Here is a 15245-nt window from a genome sequence, read left to right on the forward strand (position 1 = left end):
TACATTTTGTTTTCTATACTTAATAAGATTTATTTTTCAATGAGTGTGTCTTTTGTAAACAATCGTAATACTTTTTCCGATACAAAATTCTCCTCGCAAGAAATAAATGGAATTAAATTAAGTAACATTTTATATTGCATAGCATCTTATTAGCTATAGTCATAAATAATTTCTATCATCTATAAAACAAAAATAAATGAGATGAACTCAGTTTTTGGCCCCATTTGATTGGATTTTGCCTCATTTTAATACAATGACAAGGATTTTTAAGAAGAGATGTCGATTTTGTTAAACAAGTGCAGACAGAGTTCAGGTACGTTCATTTCACATTTGTAGCGCTGCGTGAAGTCCTGGATCTTGAGTCGGCGTCTTACATGCGGCGCGTGTTGAGCGTCGTTTTCCAAGCGCCGGCGACGGCAAATGTTGAGCGCTGTTTGACGCACCAGGTTGCCGATCACCCTGCGACTCACAACCATTCCATCCACCAAGGGAATTGCAAATGACAAGGGTTTGCTGCAAACATTTATTTCCAAATTTTTAAAGTAAATGTGAAACGAAACTGACTAATTATACAACTGCATAAATTTACGAAAAAAAGGAGTGAAATAATACGATGAAAATATTTAAAAATGTATGAGTCGACACCAAAAACGCTAATTTCTAACCAAAAGTTAATTTGGCTAAAAAATCCACCCCTGGGGACAGAGGGTGGGTCCCAACCCTCGACCATGACCTCAAAGAGTTAAAATTAATTATTTTCATTCAAATTTGGGCCAATGCTGGTCGCCAACACAAAAATTTCCTTGTTTAAAAACATTTGGATTCCAAAAATCATGTTTTTTTAAACTTTAAATGAGATTTTCTCAAAACATATTATAGAAGATCATGGCACCAATTTTTGATAATTATGTTGTTGCCAAGTGCATGTGTCACGTTTTGGAAATTTTTTTGATTTAAAATTTTATGTAATAGGGCATGCAGGGATTTTTTTTAAATTCATCCTATGAAGTTGGCCACCAGGGGAAACTTGTTTGGCGTCAAATTTAGACAATTATGGCTGCCTCGATCTGTACAAAATTAAAAATTCTCCTAAATATTAGATTTTTGTAATTATTAGGGTCCCGAGAACAGTGGTAGTTGAATTCCTTCTCACCTCCCAACTGGTCCTTGCAGTTTTACCCTGACAAGATCACTTTCAAGGGGATGCAGGAAAATGACAAAAACATCCTGTCGGTCTCGCAAAAGCGGTCCAGACTCCAATCCAGTGCTCGTCACAGACATAAGATCAGCTTGAATGAATATTCTAAATTAGATCAAAGAAATGAAAATAAATAAAAACTACGACGTACCGATTGGTGGTTTGAAAGTGTCTTCGAAATTCTCGACCCACAGCACCACGACTTTCGTGTCCATCATTGCAGCTTTCCTCCTGCGGACAGCAGAGGGCGAGTCCTTTCCGCTGATTAGGCTGACGCCACTAGCAGTGTTTGGAGGACCCTTTTCCAAGTCGAGAGACAGCGTTCTCGACGGCTTATCAGTAGACATTCCTTGCGCTGAGAGTGGACGCCCTGGCACGGCTGAAAGTTAATTTCTATTACCCAGACTTGCGATTTTAAGCAAACGTACTTATGTCTGGATTTGCGTGCACAGCCGAGGTTTCCGTGAGGTGTCTTGATTTCAAGGTTGGAACAACAAAAGCCAGTTCTGAACTGACATCTGCCCAGTAAATGACCTGGTGGTCTCCATTGAAAAGCGAACCACCGTGATTTTTGTCCTCAGGAGGTACTGTAATCACAATTTACAGCCATCTAATAGGAAGCATCCTACAAGTAAGTTTACTCACAGTCTCTGGGTCTTTCAAGGAGCTTCCAGCTGGTGGCAACATGCCCAGTCCACCCAGGGTGCTTGTACACGTCAACTGGCCAGCCAAGGCTACCCAGGAACAGAAGAAATCTCGGATCGACACCGTCCTTCTTCAGCTGAAATTAAAGTTGACTTAATTAATTAAATCTCATAAACCACGACGGATATGGTCTGCGATCTTGCTGAGCACTATTTTGATTTTTATTCGAATGGTGGGCGATTTTTGAATTTCTGACCCTTAGAAACCGAGATTTGACGCTCACAATGTTTGAGAAAATTTGAAAAATTCGTGTTTTCGAGAATCAAAATTGAATTTTTCGAAAACAAAGCCAAATGCCACCTTCAAATTTTCTCACAAGCTCACACGTACCCTGAGATCACATTTTACGGGCGTTAAAAATTTTCAAATTTCCAAAAAAATAACTGGAAATTTACGAGAATTACCCTTAGTGACATATATGACCTTGACTTAAAATTGGCGTTCATTCAATCCGGCCTAACGAAAAGAGCTCAACGCACCCTCAAAATGAGTTATTGCACTCTCAACATTAGCCAAAAATGTCCCTTAAATCCAGCATTTAAAATTTTGGTAGGGGGGTTAATGGCAACCTAACAATATGGTACTCTTAAAAAATTTGAAAAATCACAGCCGATAGCAGATCTCTCATGGAATATTCTACAAATTACCCAGACTTGTTGTTTCGTAAAAATGATTCAATTTATCAAGTGAAGAAACAAAGACCTACATACCACATTATTGCAGATTTGCTCCGCACTTGTCTGCTTTGATCTAACATAAAACAAGTGGACCGTGTCCCAAGTTCTAGGAGACATGAAATCAAGCAGTTCAAGGTCAGCAGCAAAGCCGCTCATCTTGTTGTCAATCACAGTAAGCTGAGGGTGCTCAGAAATGCCCTAAAGAGGACGATTTTTTATTACAAGCTAAACAGCATTTGGAAGGTTTCAAACCTGCTCTCCGTCAAAATTAATCAGTCCCAGGCTAGAAAGAAAGAGTCGAGAGGTTTGGATCTCGGTCTTTCTTGGCGGTGGCTTGCATTCGTAATTTGGGTGGCGCGGCTGGCTCTTTTCCTTCTTTGCAGTTACCTGTTCGCGCGTGTGCGCTTCTTCGACCAGTTTGCCGAGCAATTTATGTCCGACCATGTCTTCATCACTGCTGTAGCACGAATCCAAAGACGGAATGGAACCATCCCTGCGATGACAGAAATATTTAACTTAAAAGAAAGTACAAATCAAGTAAAAAAAACTACATTTTGCACTTGGGAATCCGTTCAGCAGAGTCAGGATAGAACTTGATGTTCTTCTTTGCGCGCTTTTGTTTATCCCTGCCAGGGAGAGGCCTTCCAGGATCTTTTTCTTCAGTTTTGAGCCCCATTTTGCTTCTGGGGAGATCCCTCAGTTCAAAATGCCACAGGTAGCGCCCAAATGAATTCCTCACGATTGCAGTGATCGTTGGGACAGGATCTAAAAAGGTTATTCAAGTACCTGAAGGTGATGTAACGGGTTTTTCACTCACCAGGATCGTTTCCTAGAGGCTCCTCCAGGAGTGCCAGCAGAATGTGATTGTCAATGACGAAGTAACGGAACCACTCGACAGCCTTATCCTTTTTCACGTCTTCTCCTTTACAGTATTTTATCAGAGACACTTCTTCCAACATTGAAGAGGTGGTTGCTGGACTGCATGGGTTTTGCACGTTTCCAACCTAAAGTAGATCAGTGCTTAGAAATTATGGACTGCAATAAGGTCGTCACGCTCTACCTGTTCCATGATGATTGTAAGAAGGGAGTCGGCAGCATCTCTCACTCTCATTGACACAGGCTTTAGCTCCTTATCCTCTTTAATTTTCAAAGGCTCCCCAGGTTTTCCCTGTAGTTAAATTATCAAATAGTAATATTTTAGTTAAATGAGAATAAACCTGCGATTTTGATCCGGAAATGCCCAACTCTACCACCTCCATGACGGTCATTACATTCTCCTTCTCCTTGAGGAGGTCAGGGTGGTGCACCAGCCAGGTGGAAAGGCAGTGGAATGCGGCTACGATGCTGGAATGCAGATCTTTTGAGTGGCTTGGCGGCGGCCGTGAGCATTGGTACGAAATGTAGTCGCACAGCCACTTGACAGCCCTTTTGCATTCCAGGGCGTCTGAAAACACAAAAATGACACAGAATCAGAGTCTCAAATGGCTTTGGCATTCTAAATTAGTCACGCAAAAATCGCAGCGGCTTGCATCTTCTCAACATCACTACAAAAACAAATAAAAAACGTTTAATTTTGCATAGATAAATGTTAAGTACTCACCAGTTTCCTTGATTTTGGTTCGAGCGAGCCCTGAAAGCAGCTCAAGTGCCGCCAGGGACACATTCAGGTCTTGTCTCCACGAGGAAATCAATCTGTGGCACACCAGATAAGTTGCTCTCACGAAAAGAGCGTGTGCCGAATCTGAAATGCACAAGAAGCGCATTAGAACGAGGTAGCTTTTCACGACGCGTCTGGAAAACAGCACAGCACAATGTGTACAGCAAAGATCCTATAGTGGATGAAAGGAAAAAATGAGACAACCACCAAATATTCACTGAAACACACAAACAAAGAAAGATTCTAATGACAGCAACCAGACTATGTAAGCACTTTGTTGGCAGGGGTCTCGGATTTTTGACTGAGTATTTCATGTCAAAATTCCAAATATTTTTCTCAAAGTTTGCGACTTTTGGAGCGAATTGTAACATTTGCCAGAATAAAGGAAAATTGAACATTTTTGTTTAACTTTTCGAAGGTCACTAAAATCGACTGAAAATTATCAAAAAATCCAGGCAAATCGATAAATTAACTATCTCAAATTTAAACATTTGTTCCCTTCGATATGCCCGGATATTTGTTAAAACCTTGACCCGATTTTAATAACCTTGACCTTTGAAGTTAGTCAGAGTCGAGTTTAGATACAAAAATTTTCAATTTCCCGCCATCCTAGGAAAAGCAAAAGTTACAGTTATACCAAAAAATCACCAAATTAGAATTCCTTTAAAATGGGCAATTTTTCCCTGAAATGTTCTTCATCAATATCTGAGACCGTTGCCAACAAAGTGCCTACATGGTCCAGATCCTGCCTAAAAAATGTCCTAGTCCACACCAAAAATTAAAGACCACACGAACCAGAGTTGCAAGAAGGTTATTTCAAAAGGTCCTCTCTGTTACTAAAAATATCTACACTCTATAGGCATAAATATGTGATCACCGATAATTATTGTGTATGAACAGACAAAACGAACCAACACCATTACCACGCAACCAGTTAATACAACGAGGACAGCTTATGCAAATTTAAAATTTAGCAGCAGCGTTATGTTTGTGTTTCTCCACAGCTACAGCAATTTAAATGGTTATCTAACGGCTAAGCGTTTAAAAAAGAGATCACGGATAGGAAAGGGCTAAGTAGAGCTAGTATGTCAAAAACTACTCGGAAAGTTACTTCTGATTAATCCTTTCGGGTAGTCAAAGCAGAATTTGACGCCGCCGACCGCACTGTCTGCTAACACATCTGTGAATGAAATATTCGGGAAGTCGGCGAGGCTGCAATTGTCGCAAGCAGCGGCTGCACCTATTTCAGCACAAACAATAGCCGCTAAGTTTCTAGAGGCTCAACAAATAGTGGCTAGCCCAAAATGTTACCCAGCAGCACAGTAAAATATTTATTTCTTTCTTGGCGAAAAAAGCAGCGCTTGGTACAATTCGTAGAATGGAAAAATATGGCGCTAAATTGCAATATTTAAAATGTGATATAATGAAACAAAACAGAAAACAATAATTATTAGCTTCTGAAAAAACAATCTTACAGTGAAAATACAAATCAACAAAAATCTTGTGCGATTAATATTCACAATATTGAGGTTTAAATTTAGTGCACAAAATAAAAAGAGAGCAGTGCCTTTTAAAAAGTAAGGCATGGACCCAATTACTGACATACCTGAGCTGAGCAGGTTGGATGATGATTCATGACCTGCGGCATTCTCTGGCTGCAACACTTTTTCCGATTCCTCCATCGTTGCTGAGTCTTGAACACTCAGCATCAGGCCACCTTCAAATTGCCATTATAATAAATTGTTTAGGTAGAAAACTGAGCATACCCAGAAGCATTTGACAATTTACAGAGTCTGTTTCAGCTTGCAGGGCATTGATTAAAATGTTCATCAAACGAGGCTTGAGAAGCGCAAATGTGACGTGAGTGGCGTTGCCCTTGTCTGTAGACGGGCACAGTTCTTTGATGGGGAGATTCTAAAAGAGAAAAATGATCAACAATTTGACACGTTTGGTTGGTGTTTACCTGGTAGTGCAAAGGCAAAGACAGCAATGAAAGTAACAGCTGGATGGAAGCTCTTCTCAATTCAGTTTTGGAGACAGATCCAGATCTAAACAAATCAAATAGTTACGACCTTCCTGGCCCAGAGTGGTTTCACCTTAATTTTATGTCTTTTTCCGGCATCACGACTTCGAGCGCAGAAATGACAGACGGGATTAGAACATTTACTCCGTCAAGATCGCAGCGGAAGAGGTCTGCGGAGTTGAGAAGTATGCTGGAGAGTACTTCACCACATGTTTTGTCCTTGGGGGTTTGTAGGCCAACTTTTAGAGCGAGATAAAATCTGGCGAGGTAAACTGGCAGAATCTCCTCCCCGGTTTTCTTTGAGCAGAAAATTCGGCAAAGAGCGCCAAAGGCCTCCGCTTTGCCCGATTCAAATTTGTCAATTGTCAAATTGGTAGGCACGTCTGACAGATCCGGGTTCTTCGGAGGCAACGATAGGCCACTTTTGTCTAGAAGAAGGGAACTTGGTCTTTGCACACTTCCTTCAGGCTCTGAAAATGTTCAGGTAAAATATTTTAACTTTTGAAAATGAAAATTAAGCTTACGTGCGCCTGTCTTGACATGGTAAGGGCTCCTGTAGCCAATGTGGGCAGACTCAAAAAGCCATTCTCCATAAGTGTGCAAAATGCTATTGCATCTGGACCTGGCAGGAGCGAGCGCTGGTCGAGGCTCCGATCCGGAACCGACGCCTGAAAACAAGCTCATTAATCAATAATTGACTGAAAAGCGGCTATTTTTGCTACTTGTAATGCTTGAGGCGGAAGGTGGACCAGAGTTCGGTGTTGTCGGAATGTGGACAGTTGAAGAACGGCTGCTGGTGAGTCCTATGAGAGCAGCTTTAGGAATTCCTGAATGGGTAGAATCAATGTGTTAGGAGAAAGAAGCAAAGCTTTGCGGTTACTACAAAATTTCGAGCACACAAGCTGTTATTATTTACAACAACAAAAACGATTAACCACCACCAGAAATAAATAAAATGGTTAATACAAGCTAGAAGCAGTGCACATTAAAGCGAATCAAAGCAAGCCGTATCAAATCTTTGTGATGATTGTGCATGTGTAGAGATCTCACTTTGAGCGTCCATCGGGATTATCTTTTTTCCCGAAAATAATTTCCCGGGTTCAGTCTAGTGCCAGGAAAATGATTAAACTTTTTTCGGGAAAACCGGAAACGATAAAACAACTTCCCGAGAAATCCAAGCTCGCTTGTCATTCTATGCGAATATCTCAAAAATGTTTAATGTAGAGGAAAAGGTGTCAAAAAATATTTTTTCTTAAAAATGATTATCTTTTTATTGTTTCCCTTCCCTGGTGCATGTTTATCGACCATAGAAGCAGTTTCAGGCGAATTTGGAGGTCAATTGGACACTACGCGAACGGGATTTTTGTGTTGAAATTTATTGTTTAATAAATTACTGCTTGTTAATAAAGATAGTTAAACTCGGGAATGGGAGTGTTTCCTATTTATTCGTTATCTCAAAAAATATCCCCGACAATCGAGTTCTGTGACTGCTTCCCCATTCCTGAGCTTCAAACCTGGCATTTCTCTATCTTTTAACACGTACTTTAAAGCAAACATAAAAATTGTGTCATCTAAAAATTTCAGCGCCAAAAAATCCCGTCCAATCGACCCTCCAAACCTGGAACTGCTCATCGGGATTCCTGTCCCGAAAAAAATTACCCAATCCTGACCCGATTCTCATTATACCACTTTTAATTCTGCTTGGGATCCGAATGTCCTGTTACTCGAAAATTTCCCGATCCTGATGGACGCTCTAATCTCACTGAGCCATTACACCAATGAAATTCAATTTGCTGAGCACGAATAAAAAAATGAAAGTGTTTTGAGAATGACAAACCGTGCATGACCAGAGAAAGATGATCAGCAACAAACTGTAGGTCAGCTAGTCCAGCTAGCTGAGACCTCTTTTTACATGCACAATGGAAAATAAACTCGTTGATCTTTTTGTGTTGGCTTTCACTTCACAAAGAAATGACTAGGCCACAGCCGTACCCTTGGTCATTGCTGAAGGGGCCACACTAAAGCTTTTAGCGAGCCTTCTTTGGAGAGGTGGGGTGGGGGAAGAAGAATTTGAAGGAGTAGAGCCAGCTCGACTTTGGTCCTTCTTTTCTGCTTCAGGGTCGGTTAACTCCATTGGCTGCGCTATGCCTGCAACATTTTACAGTTCTCGAAAACGGTCACAAAAACCACCACCAGGGCCGACGGTCCCATACCATAAGTAGCAGGTGTGAGGTAAAGTAAAAAGGAAGAAAAAAAACACGTAAATGATGGAAAGAGAGAATACCCAAGAAAGCGTCGACTTGGCTTGCAATGCCTTTGATGGCCTTCAGGTAAATGGAAGGCAAAATGTTGAGGCACGGGTGTTGGCAAGGGTCCACCACGTTGCTGCTGGAAATCGCAAACTGCAGGAACGGAGGCGTCTGACTCACAATCTGCGGCTGGCACAGCTCAACAGGGTTTCCTATCGTGTGCACCATTCGAAACCAAGTCTGAGCAATGCAGTCTCGAGACATGTTCTGCGGACACAGGTGCGCGTCCTCTTCACCTGAAGAGATTCGGTCAAGAAAGAAAATAATGGTAAGAGGAATAGGGTCTCACTTATTTTCAGCTCGGGAAAATTCGGCCCGTACAAAAATTCAAGCAGTCGAGCAGTAAGGGCGAGACAAACTCTGTTCCACTGCTCAACTAGGGCGATTCTGTGACGCCACCTCATGCAGGATTCGCGGAGAGTCTTCCACAATGGAGGCGGAGGGAAGCACTTGGAGCAGGCCAACAGCCACACTTCAAAGAGTGCACTCAACACTCGCTCGCATAGCTGGTCACCAATATCCTCTGAAAAATTACAAAAATCATTATCAAGAACTATCTCCCTATTTTGAAGGCGGCGTTAAGTATTCAGGGTTGCATTTGCTTACCACCCGGTTTTTTATAACTGGTTTTAACGGTGTTAACCACTCAATTTTTACCAATTTCTTGCGCAAGAAATGAGTTTTTCCCATTTTCTCCGTGAAAATCTACAATTTGCGGTGGGAGTGGTCAAAATTTCCTCTACTGTGCAGATTTTTTCTCTTAAATTAAATTCAATTCAATTCTGTAAAAAAGCGTAGGAGGAAAAAATACCTACCGGCCCTTTGGGCCGTTAAGCACTATCACAATTCACGTTTCAAATATTGTCGGCTGCTGGAGAAAATAGCCAGCTGCCGCAGCTGGACAAATAATTTGGCTAAGCCTTAAATCTCTAAAAAGTACTACCTTTAAGCGTTGGAGGTCCCAAGAGGGCATCATTGATGGCCAGTAGAAAAAAGAGAAGCGCCTCCCACGTCTCTTGGTTGATGCGACTCGACTTGTGTGCCATGTTTTGAAGCGTGCGCAACACTCTGTGGCAGAGCACTGCTTGGCGGTTCACGGTGTCTGTTCCTGAAACGTGGACAGGTTTGAACAACGGGCTCGGATGAAGATTGGAAGAAATCAACGTGAAAATGGAAATCGTTGAGGTGAGGAAGATATTGCAACCTAAAGAAACTTTGTACAAATTAACAAACCACTCTCTAAACCAAACGACCCATGCAAAAAATTGGCACACAAAATTACCATAATTACCGTATTCCATCATGTAAAGGAAGGACCATTCTTGGATACAAAAGAAATTTGTTATTAATCAGTGCTGCTTGAGACAGATGAGTGCGCGATGTTTATGTCAATCTTTTGTTTAAAAATATTACACAGTTGATTTACAACAAGTATCACTGGAGAATTTTTCAGGCTTCTGTACAAATTTGGAAATGCAGAGTTAGTGGGTGCTCAAGTAAATGCATTTCCTCTCCAAAATTCCCCAATGTTCACATTCAGAAGATGTATTTTATATTCACAGTTATTATAATTATTATCCAGTTTAGTTTCATAAAAAAAGCAGAATAGATTTAAATTTGGAAAGATGAGAAGGAAAATTGCAGTTCGAATCGAGAAATTACCTTCCCCTTTTCGTGGGACAAAAAGATTGTGTAGGTGTTGGATAATTTTTCTAGCATACAAGTTTGGGTCATCACAAATTGGCTTCGGCACACTAATCTTTGGCACCGATTCCATCGCAGAGAGCCACTCGCAATAAACATGGACACAATCTCTGATAGTGTCGTGTTCTGACAGTGGCAGGCTTAAGCCGTAGCAGATCACCTGTAAAGAATAATTATTATCAGTGTTAAATTTTTCTCCGGTTAATATGAACTAACCTCCATACACCATTGAACCTCCTTATCAGAGGACAGCGAGCTAGGTTCAGCTGGCTGAGTGGTTAGGCCTAAATTAGCAACCAAGTTCTTAACCACCGAAATGGCAACTTCTTTGCCAACAGTAGAGGGAAGTTTTCCAAGAACACTGAGGTTCTCATTAGAACCATTTTGGATCTGTGGTGACAGCGAGGCCCACTCGCTGTACATGTCTATTTTTTTCTTGAACTTCAACAGAAAATCTGTAAATCAAACATGTAAATGTTATGTAGATATTAAATTTATTGATGCGATGGGTGCAACGATTGAATTTTGCATGAAGACTTTTGAAACTACTATGATAAAAATCTCATACTCATACCTTCATAAAGCTGCTGCTTTCTACCATTCTTTGCTAAGCAAATTCAGTCCAAAGAAAGTTGTGATAACAACATTTATCTAGCAAAAATATAATTTTAACAGACTAACGAGAACAACACCTTTCTACGTCAAAGGTGGGCGTGGGAAGTGGGAAGTGGGAGTAGGAGTGACAGATGTTGGCACTATCATGCGCGGGCGTGAGCAAGCTTTGTACGAGGTTCAGCAGCCGCTCACAGATGGTAGATCGAGCGCTGTTTTCAGTCAATCAGAGGCCACCATGTACTTTTCTCCCATCTCCCACTCTGCATTGGTAGCTTTTGATTGGCTGAAAACAGCGCTCGACCTGTCATCTGCCATCAGTGAGTGATTGTAGAATTTATTAGTTCTTAGCTTCTAAGGAGCAAAAAAGAGCCATCTGTTCTGTTGCGAGAAGAGTAAACAAATAATAACACACTGCAGGCTTTCGCGTGCCCTCAAGTGCGCGTGAAATTTTCGTCTCTCATCAGATCGATCCAGAACAAGCTTGTGTGCTGTTAATTTCAAAATAGATACATAATTATCATACATAACCAAAATGAGTTCCTCTTCACCTGAAGAAAAACCGTCGTCAGGGCCCAAGGATGAAGCAGCAGGAGGCAAGACATCTTCGACCGCCTCAATCTTAAGCGAGAAGACGCAACCGGTTTGCCTGATTGTCCTTGGCATGGCTGGGTCAGGAAAAACTTCACTCGTTCAGAGGTTGACCTCAGATCTCAACATTTTGAAGAAGCCTGCTTATGTCATAAATCTGGACCCTGCGTGTCATGAAGTTCCATATCCAGCAAACATTGGTTTGTAATAAATTTCATAGATCATACGTATATTATGTAAATGAAAAATACAATTTTCTATGTACGCAGATATCAGGGATTCAGTGAAGTACAAAGAAGTAATGAAGCAGTATGGATTAGGGCCCAATGGAGGCATTGTCACCTCTTTGAATCTATTTTCTACCAAGTTCCAACAAGTTATGACCTTGCTGGACCAGAGATCTGAGCAGCATGAATTGGCAATCATAGACACTCCTGGTTTGCGATACGCGAAAATTTTCGAAACACTTTAGTGTAATTTTAAATTGCAGGGCAAATTGAAGTCTTCACATGGTCAGCCTCCGGCACCATCATCACGGAAACTTTGGCCGCTACTTTTCCAACCGTAGTTTTGTATGTGATGGACACAGTGAGGAGTTCCAATCCCGTCACCTTCATGTCCAACATGCTCTACGCTTGCTCAATTCTGTACAAAACCAAACTTCCCTTTATTGTTGCCCTTAATAAGGTATTGCGATCAATACAAAAATTATTTCTCTTGCTTGCTACAATAATAATTGTTAATTGCAGATTGACATCGTCGATCATCAGTTTGCCGTTGAGTGGATGTCTGATTTTGAAGCTTTCCAAGATGCTCTTGAGAGTGAAACATCCTACATCTCCACCTTGACCAGAAGCATGTCTCTGGCTCTGGACGAGTTCTACCAAAACTTGAAGAGTGTTGGTGTATCTGCCGTTACAGGAGAAGGAATCGGCGAACTGTTGGAGGTTATCAAGGAGGCCGCTATTGAGTTCGAGAAGTGAGAAATCAAACTCAGCGCTGTTCTTATTATTAATTACATGAAAACAGTGAATACAGAGCAGACCTGAGGAAATCAGTGGAAGACAGGCAATCTGAGCTAGCAGAGAAGAAAGAGGAAAAGCTGAAAGACGCTTTGAAAACCAAAGGCGAAGGCAGTCAGGTTCCGCTGGTGTTCACCGCAAGTGCCGCCCAGGGCATGGCTGACATTTACCTCAAACATCCTGGTGACGAGAGCAGTGAAGATGAAGAGGGAACAGAGCAGGACAACGCAGAGAGCGACGATGGTAAGTACAAATCATTTTCAATCAAGTTGTTAACAGAAGACGCCACCCTATACTCTTGATTTTAAGGCACTTGCGCTGTGATTTCAGACTCAATCCTACCACTTTGCATTCTTCTCTTAATATGTTTTCTTTTGAGGTGCTGAAAACTAAAATCAGTTTAGCCAGTCGCCGTAGAATCGTGAAGACCACTATTTTTTAAATATAAAATCTTTTCTAACGTTTCTACGGCGAATGGCTGGACTGATTTTGGTTTTCAGCACGTCTAAAGAAATAATTCTAGAAGCGGAATGCACAGCAGCAGAATATTGAGTCTTAAATCGCAGCGCGAGTTCATTAAAATTCAAAGAAACCACTGGTGCCATCTGTTGGCGGCTTCAAACACTTAAGGGCTTATTCAACCGGCAAAGTAGACATGATTGGGAGTTTTTTTGTTGAATTAAAAAGCCTAAAGATTCAAAAATTTGGGTAGGAGAACTTTTCAGAAGTGAATTTGACGTGGAATGAAATGTTCCAGATCCGGATGAGGTGAAACAGTTTCGAACTATGATGGGCATAGTGACAAATCAAAAATCGACTCAAAACAAGAAAATTCAGGCTCTCACAAAACAGCCAGTGCCTCCTAAGAAATAGATATGTACACCGTTCCATTAAATTTGATATTTTTATGCATAAGTCTGCCTCATTTTATTTATATTTTTATTATTAACATTTTACTAATATTAAATTACTTCTTTAAAGATTCACACTTTCAGAATTTGCCTCAGTATATTTACGTTAAATTCATGAAATAATACCAAAATTATTAGCTATTTGATACTGAAAAGTTTATTGAACCCGGAGAAGAATCAAATGGATTTCAGGGATTAAATTATTATTTTATTTTATCAAACACCACCTGCGTTGGACTTGTGAATAGACATATAACATTGATAATGAAAATTCAAGTTTTACTTTGAAATACACCATCATACAATTAGGAAAAAGCTAAAACTTCTCAGGTTGCCGTTTAAATTTGTGAGATAATCAACTCGACTCCAAAGCTATTAATCAAGTGACGAGTATGTCTCCCTACTGTAAAACGACGATTTATTTCACAATTTGGGGCATTTTTCCTCAAAGTTAACACACCGTTGGATAAATCGCGTAGAGAGGGATCGAAATCAAGCTAAATGATCGATAAATTTATCCAAATTTAACTTTTCCTCAGGCCTGATTTCATTATTGCACATTCAAACGCCCTGCTCAATAACCATCTTTATGAGTGCTGGTCTGTCCAGCTTGTTGCCTCTGCTCTCGGGGAGGCTGTCGACAAAGACCACCCCTCCGTGCAGATGTTTGTAATTCGGCAACCGGTCGGCCACAAACTGGCACAAGTCCTCCTTGCTGCAGGTGCGCCCTTTTTTGAGCACCACAAACGCTCTGGCGACGCTGGTGCTCTCAGGGTGCGGCACCCCCACCACGCCAACCTGCAGCACGTCCGGATGCTCTTGCAGAACCACCTCGATCTCGGTTGGGGACACCTGCAGTTGCAAGAGTTAATTATAATCACGGATTCATCTCGCTCTGAATCCGCTCACGATGAACATGAAGTACTTGAACATGAAGCTGACACGTTCCGAAATGTAGATGTTGCCTTTTTCGTCGAAAAATCCGACGTCGCCTGTTTTGAACCAGCCGTCGTTGTCGATATCTCTCTTGACGAGCTAAAATTGCGCATTTCTTAAAGAAATTAATTAGCGAATCAAACGCTATACTTCTCTGCTGTGTTCTGAAAGGTAGCCTTTCATGATCATTGGCGATTTGACATAAATGAGGCCTTTTTTATTTGGGGAAAGTTTGTCGCCAGATATCTGATCGATAACCTTGGCTTGTACAAATGGAGCCAATTTTCCAGTTGAAGTACAGCCATCTGTTTAAATCAGTAGATTAGTCGAGGTTCAAAATAACAATCAAGGGAAAACCTTGTGTCTCGTCCAAATCATCTTCCGCCCTCATTACTTCCGTGTTTGCCAGAGAAAGACACTCCGTCATGCCGTACATCTAAAAATTAAATTCTCATATGAATTTCTCATTTAAATTTGCTGCTCCTCTTCACACTTGAATTAGTTTAACGTGGGGCAATCTGTTTCGTATTAATTCAGCCGTTGTCGGGTCCAGAACAGATCCACCGCACACAATTTTCTTCAAGAAGCTTAGGTCGACTTTGTGAACATCATCGCATCTCGCGAACCAAGTGGCGATGAACGGGTACATTAGACACACTCCAGGCTGTTGAAAACTTTTTAGAATAAAGCAAATTATAATTAAGAGAGTCAAACCTTATATTTGATCAAGTAAGGGATATATTGCTCCCTTTCAAACTTTCCTAAGTGAATGACTGTTGCGCCGACTGCTACTGAGTTAGTTGCCACCATGAAGCTGCCGACGGCGTAGTTGCTCATCGGGGTCATTATTGAGGCATCAAAAATCGTTTGGAATGCGCTAAAATTGTAGAAGTGGAATGT

At 41.1% G+C, this 15245-nt stretch overlaps 2 protein-coding genes across 8 annotated transcripts; one reads left to right on the forward strand and one right to left on the reverse strand.

Annotated features, from left to right (window-relative positions):
- Positions 1-4: 4 nt before the first annotated feature.
- Positions 5-10985, reverse strand: LOC135935884 (ral GTPase-activating protein subunit beta). 7 transcript variants are annotated; one of them, XM_065478525.1, is made up of 27 exons: positions 10848-10985; positions 10490-10728; positions 10232-10433; positions 9861-9890; positions 9513-9677; positions 8859-9092; positions 8545-8805; positions 8253-8408; positions 6983-7087; positions 6785-6928; positions 6334-6730; positions 6201-6285; positions 6004-6151; positions 5844-5954; positions 5349-5477; positions 4181-4321; positions 3798-4024; positions 3641-3748; positions 3398-3584; positions 3132-3345; positions 2833-3073; positions 2614-2778; positions 1844-1979; positions 1627-1785; positions 1350-1577; positions 1154-1289; positions 5-513 (listed from the first exon to the last, which is right to left on the reverse strand). In XM_065478525.1, exons 2-27 carry the CDS (start codon positions 10694-10696, stop codon positions 267-269), a joined length of 4563 nt encoding a protein of 1520 aa, XP_065334597.1. In that variant the 5' UTR covers positions 10697-10728; positions 10848-10985; the 3' UTR covers positions 5-266. The 7 variants fall into 7 exon arrangements, with proteins under 7 accessions (XP_065334597.1, XP_065334560.1, XP_065334549.1 ...); XM_065478488.1 differs by having other exon boundaries at positions 6983-7063; positions 9852-9890; XM_065478477.1 differs by having other exon boundaries at positions 9852-9890.
- A 320-nt stretch (positions 10986-11305) lies between these two features.
- On the forward strand, positions 11306-13413 carry LOC135945399 (GPN-loop GTPase 1). Its single transcript, XM_065493074.1, has 6 exons — positions 11306-11676; positions 11746-11913; positions 11967-12163; positions 12226-12455; positions 12506-12741; positions 13256-13413. The coding sequence occupies exons 1-6, from the start codon at positions 11421-11423 to the stop codon at positions 13369-13371; spliced, it is 1203 nt and encodes a 400-aa protein (XP_065349146.1). The 5' UTR covers positions 11306-11420; the 3' UTR covers positions 13372-13413.
- The last annotated feature ends 1832 nt before the right edge of the window (positions 13414-15245 follow it).

Source organism: Cloeon dipterum, chromosome 1 (assembly GCF_949628265.1).
Source record: "Cloeon dipterum chromosome 1, ieCloDipt1.1, whole genome shotgun sequence".
Classification (NCBI taxonomy): Eukaryota; Metazoa; Arthropoda; class Insecta; order Ephemeroptera; family Baetidae; genus Cloeon; species Cloeon dipterum.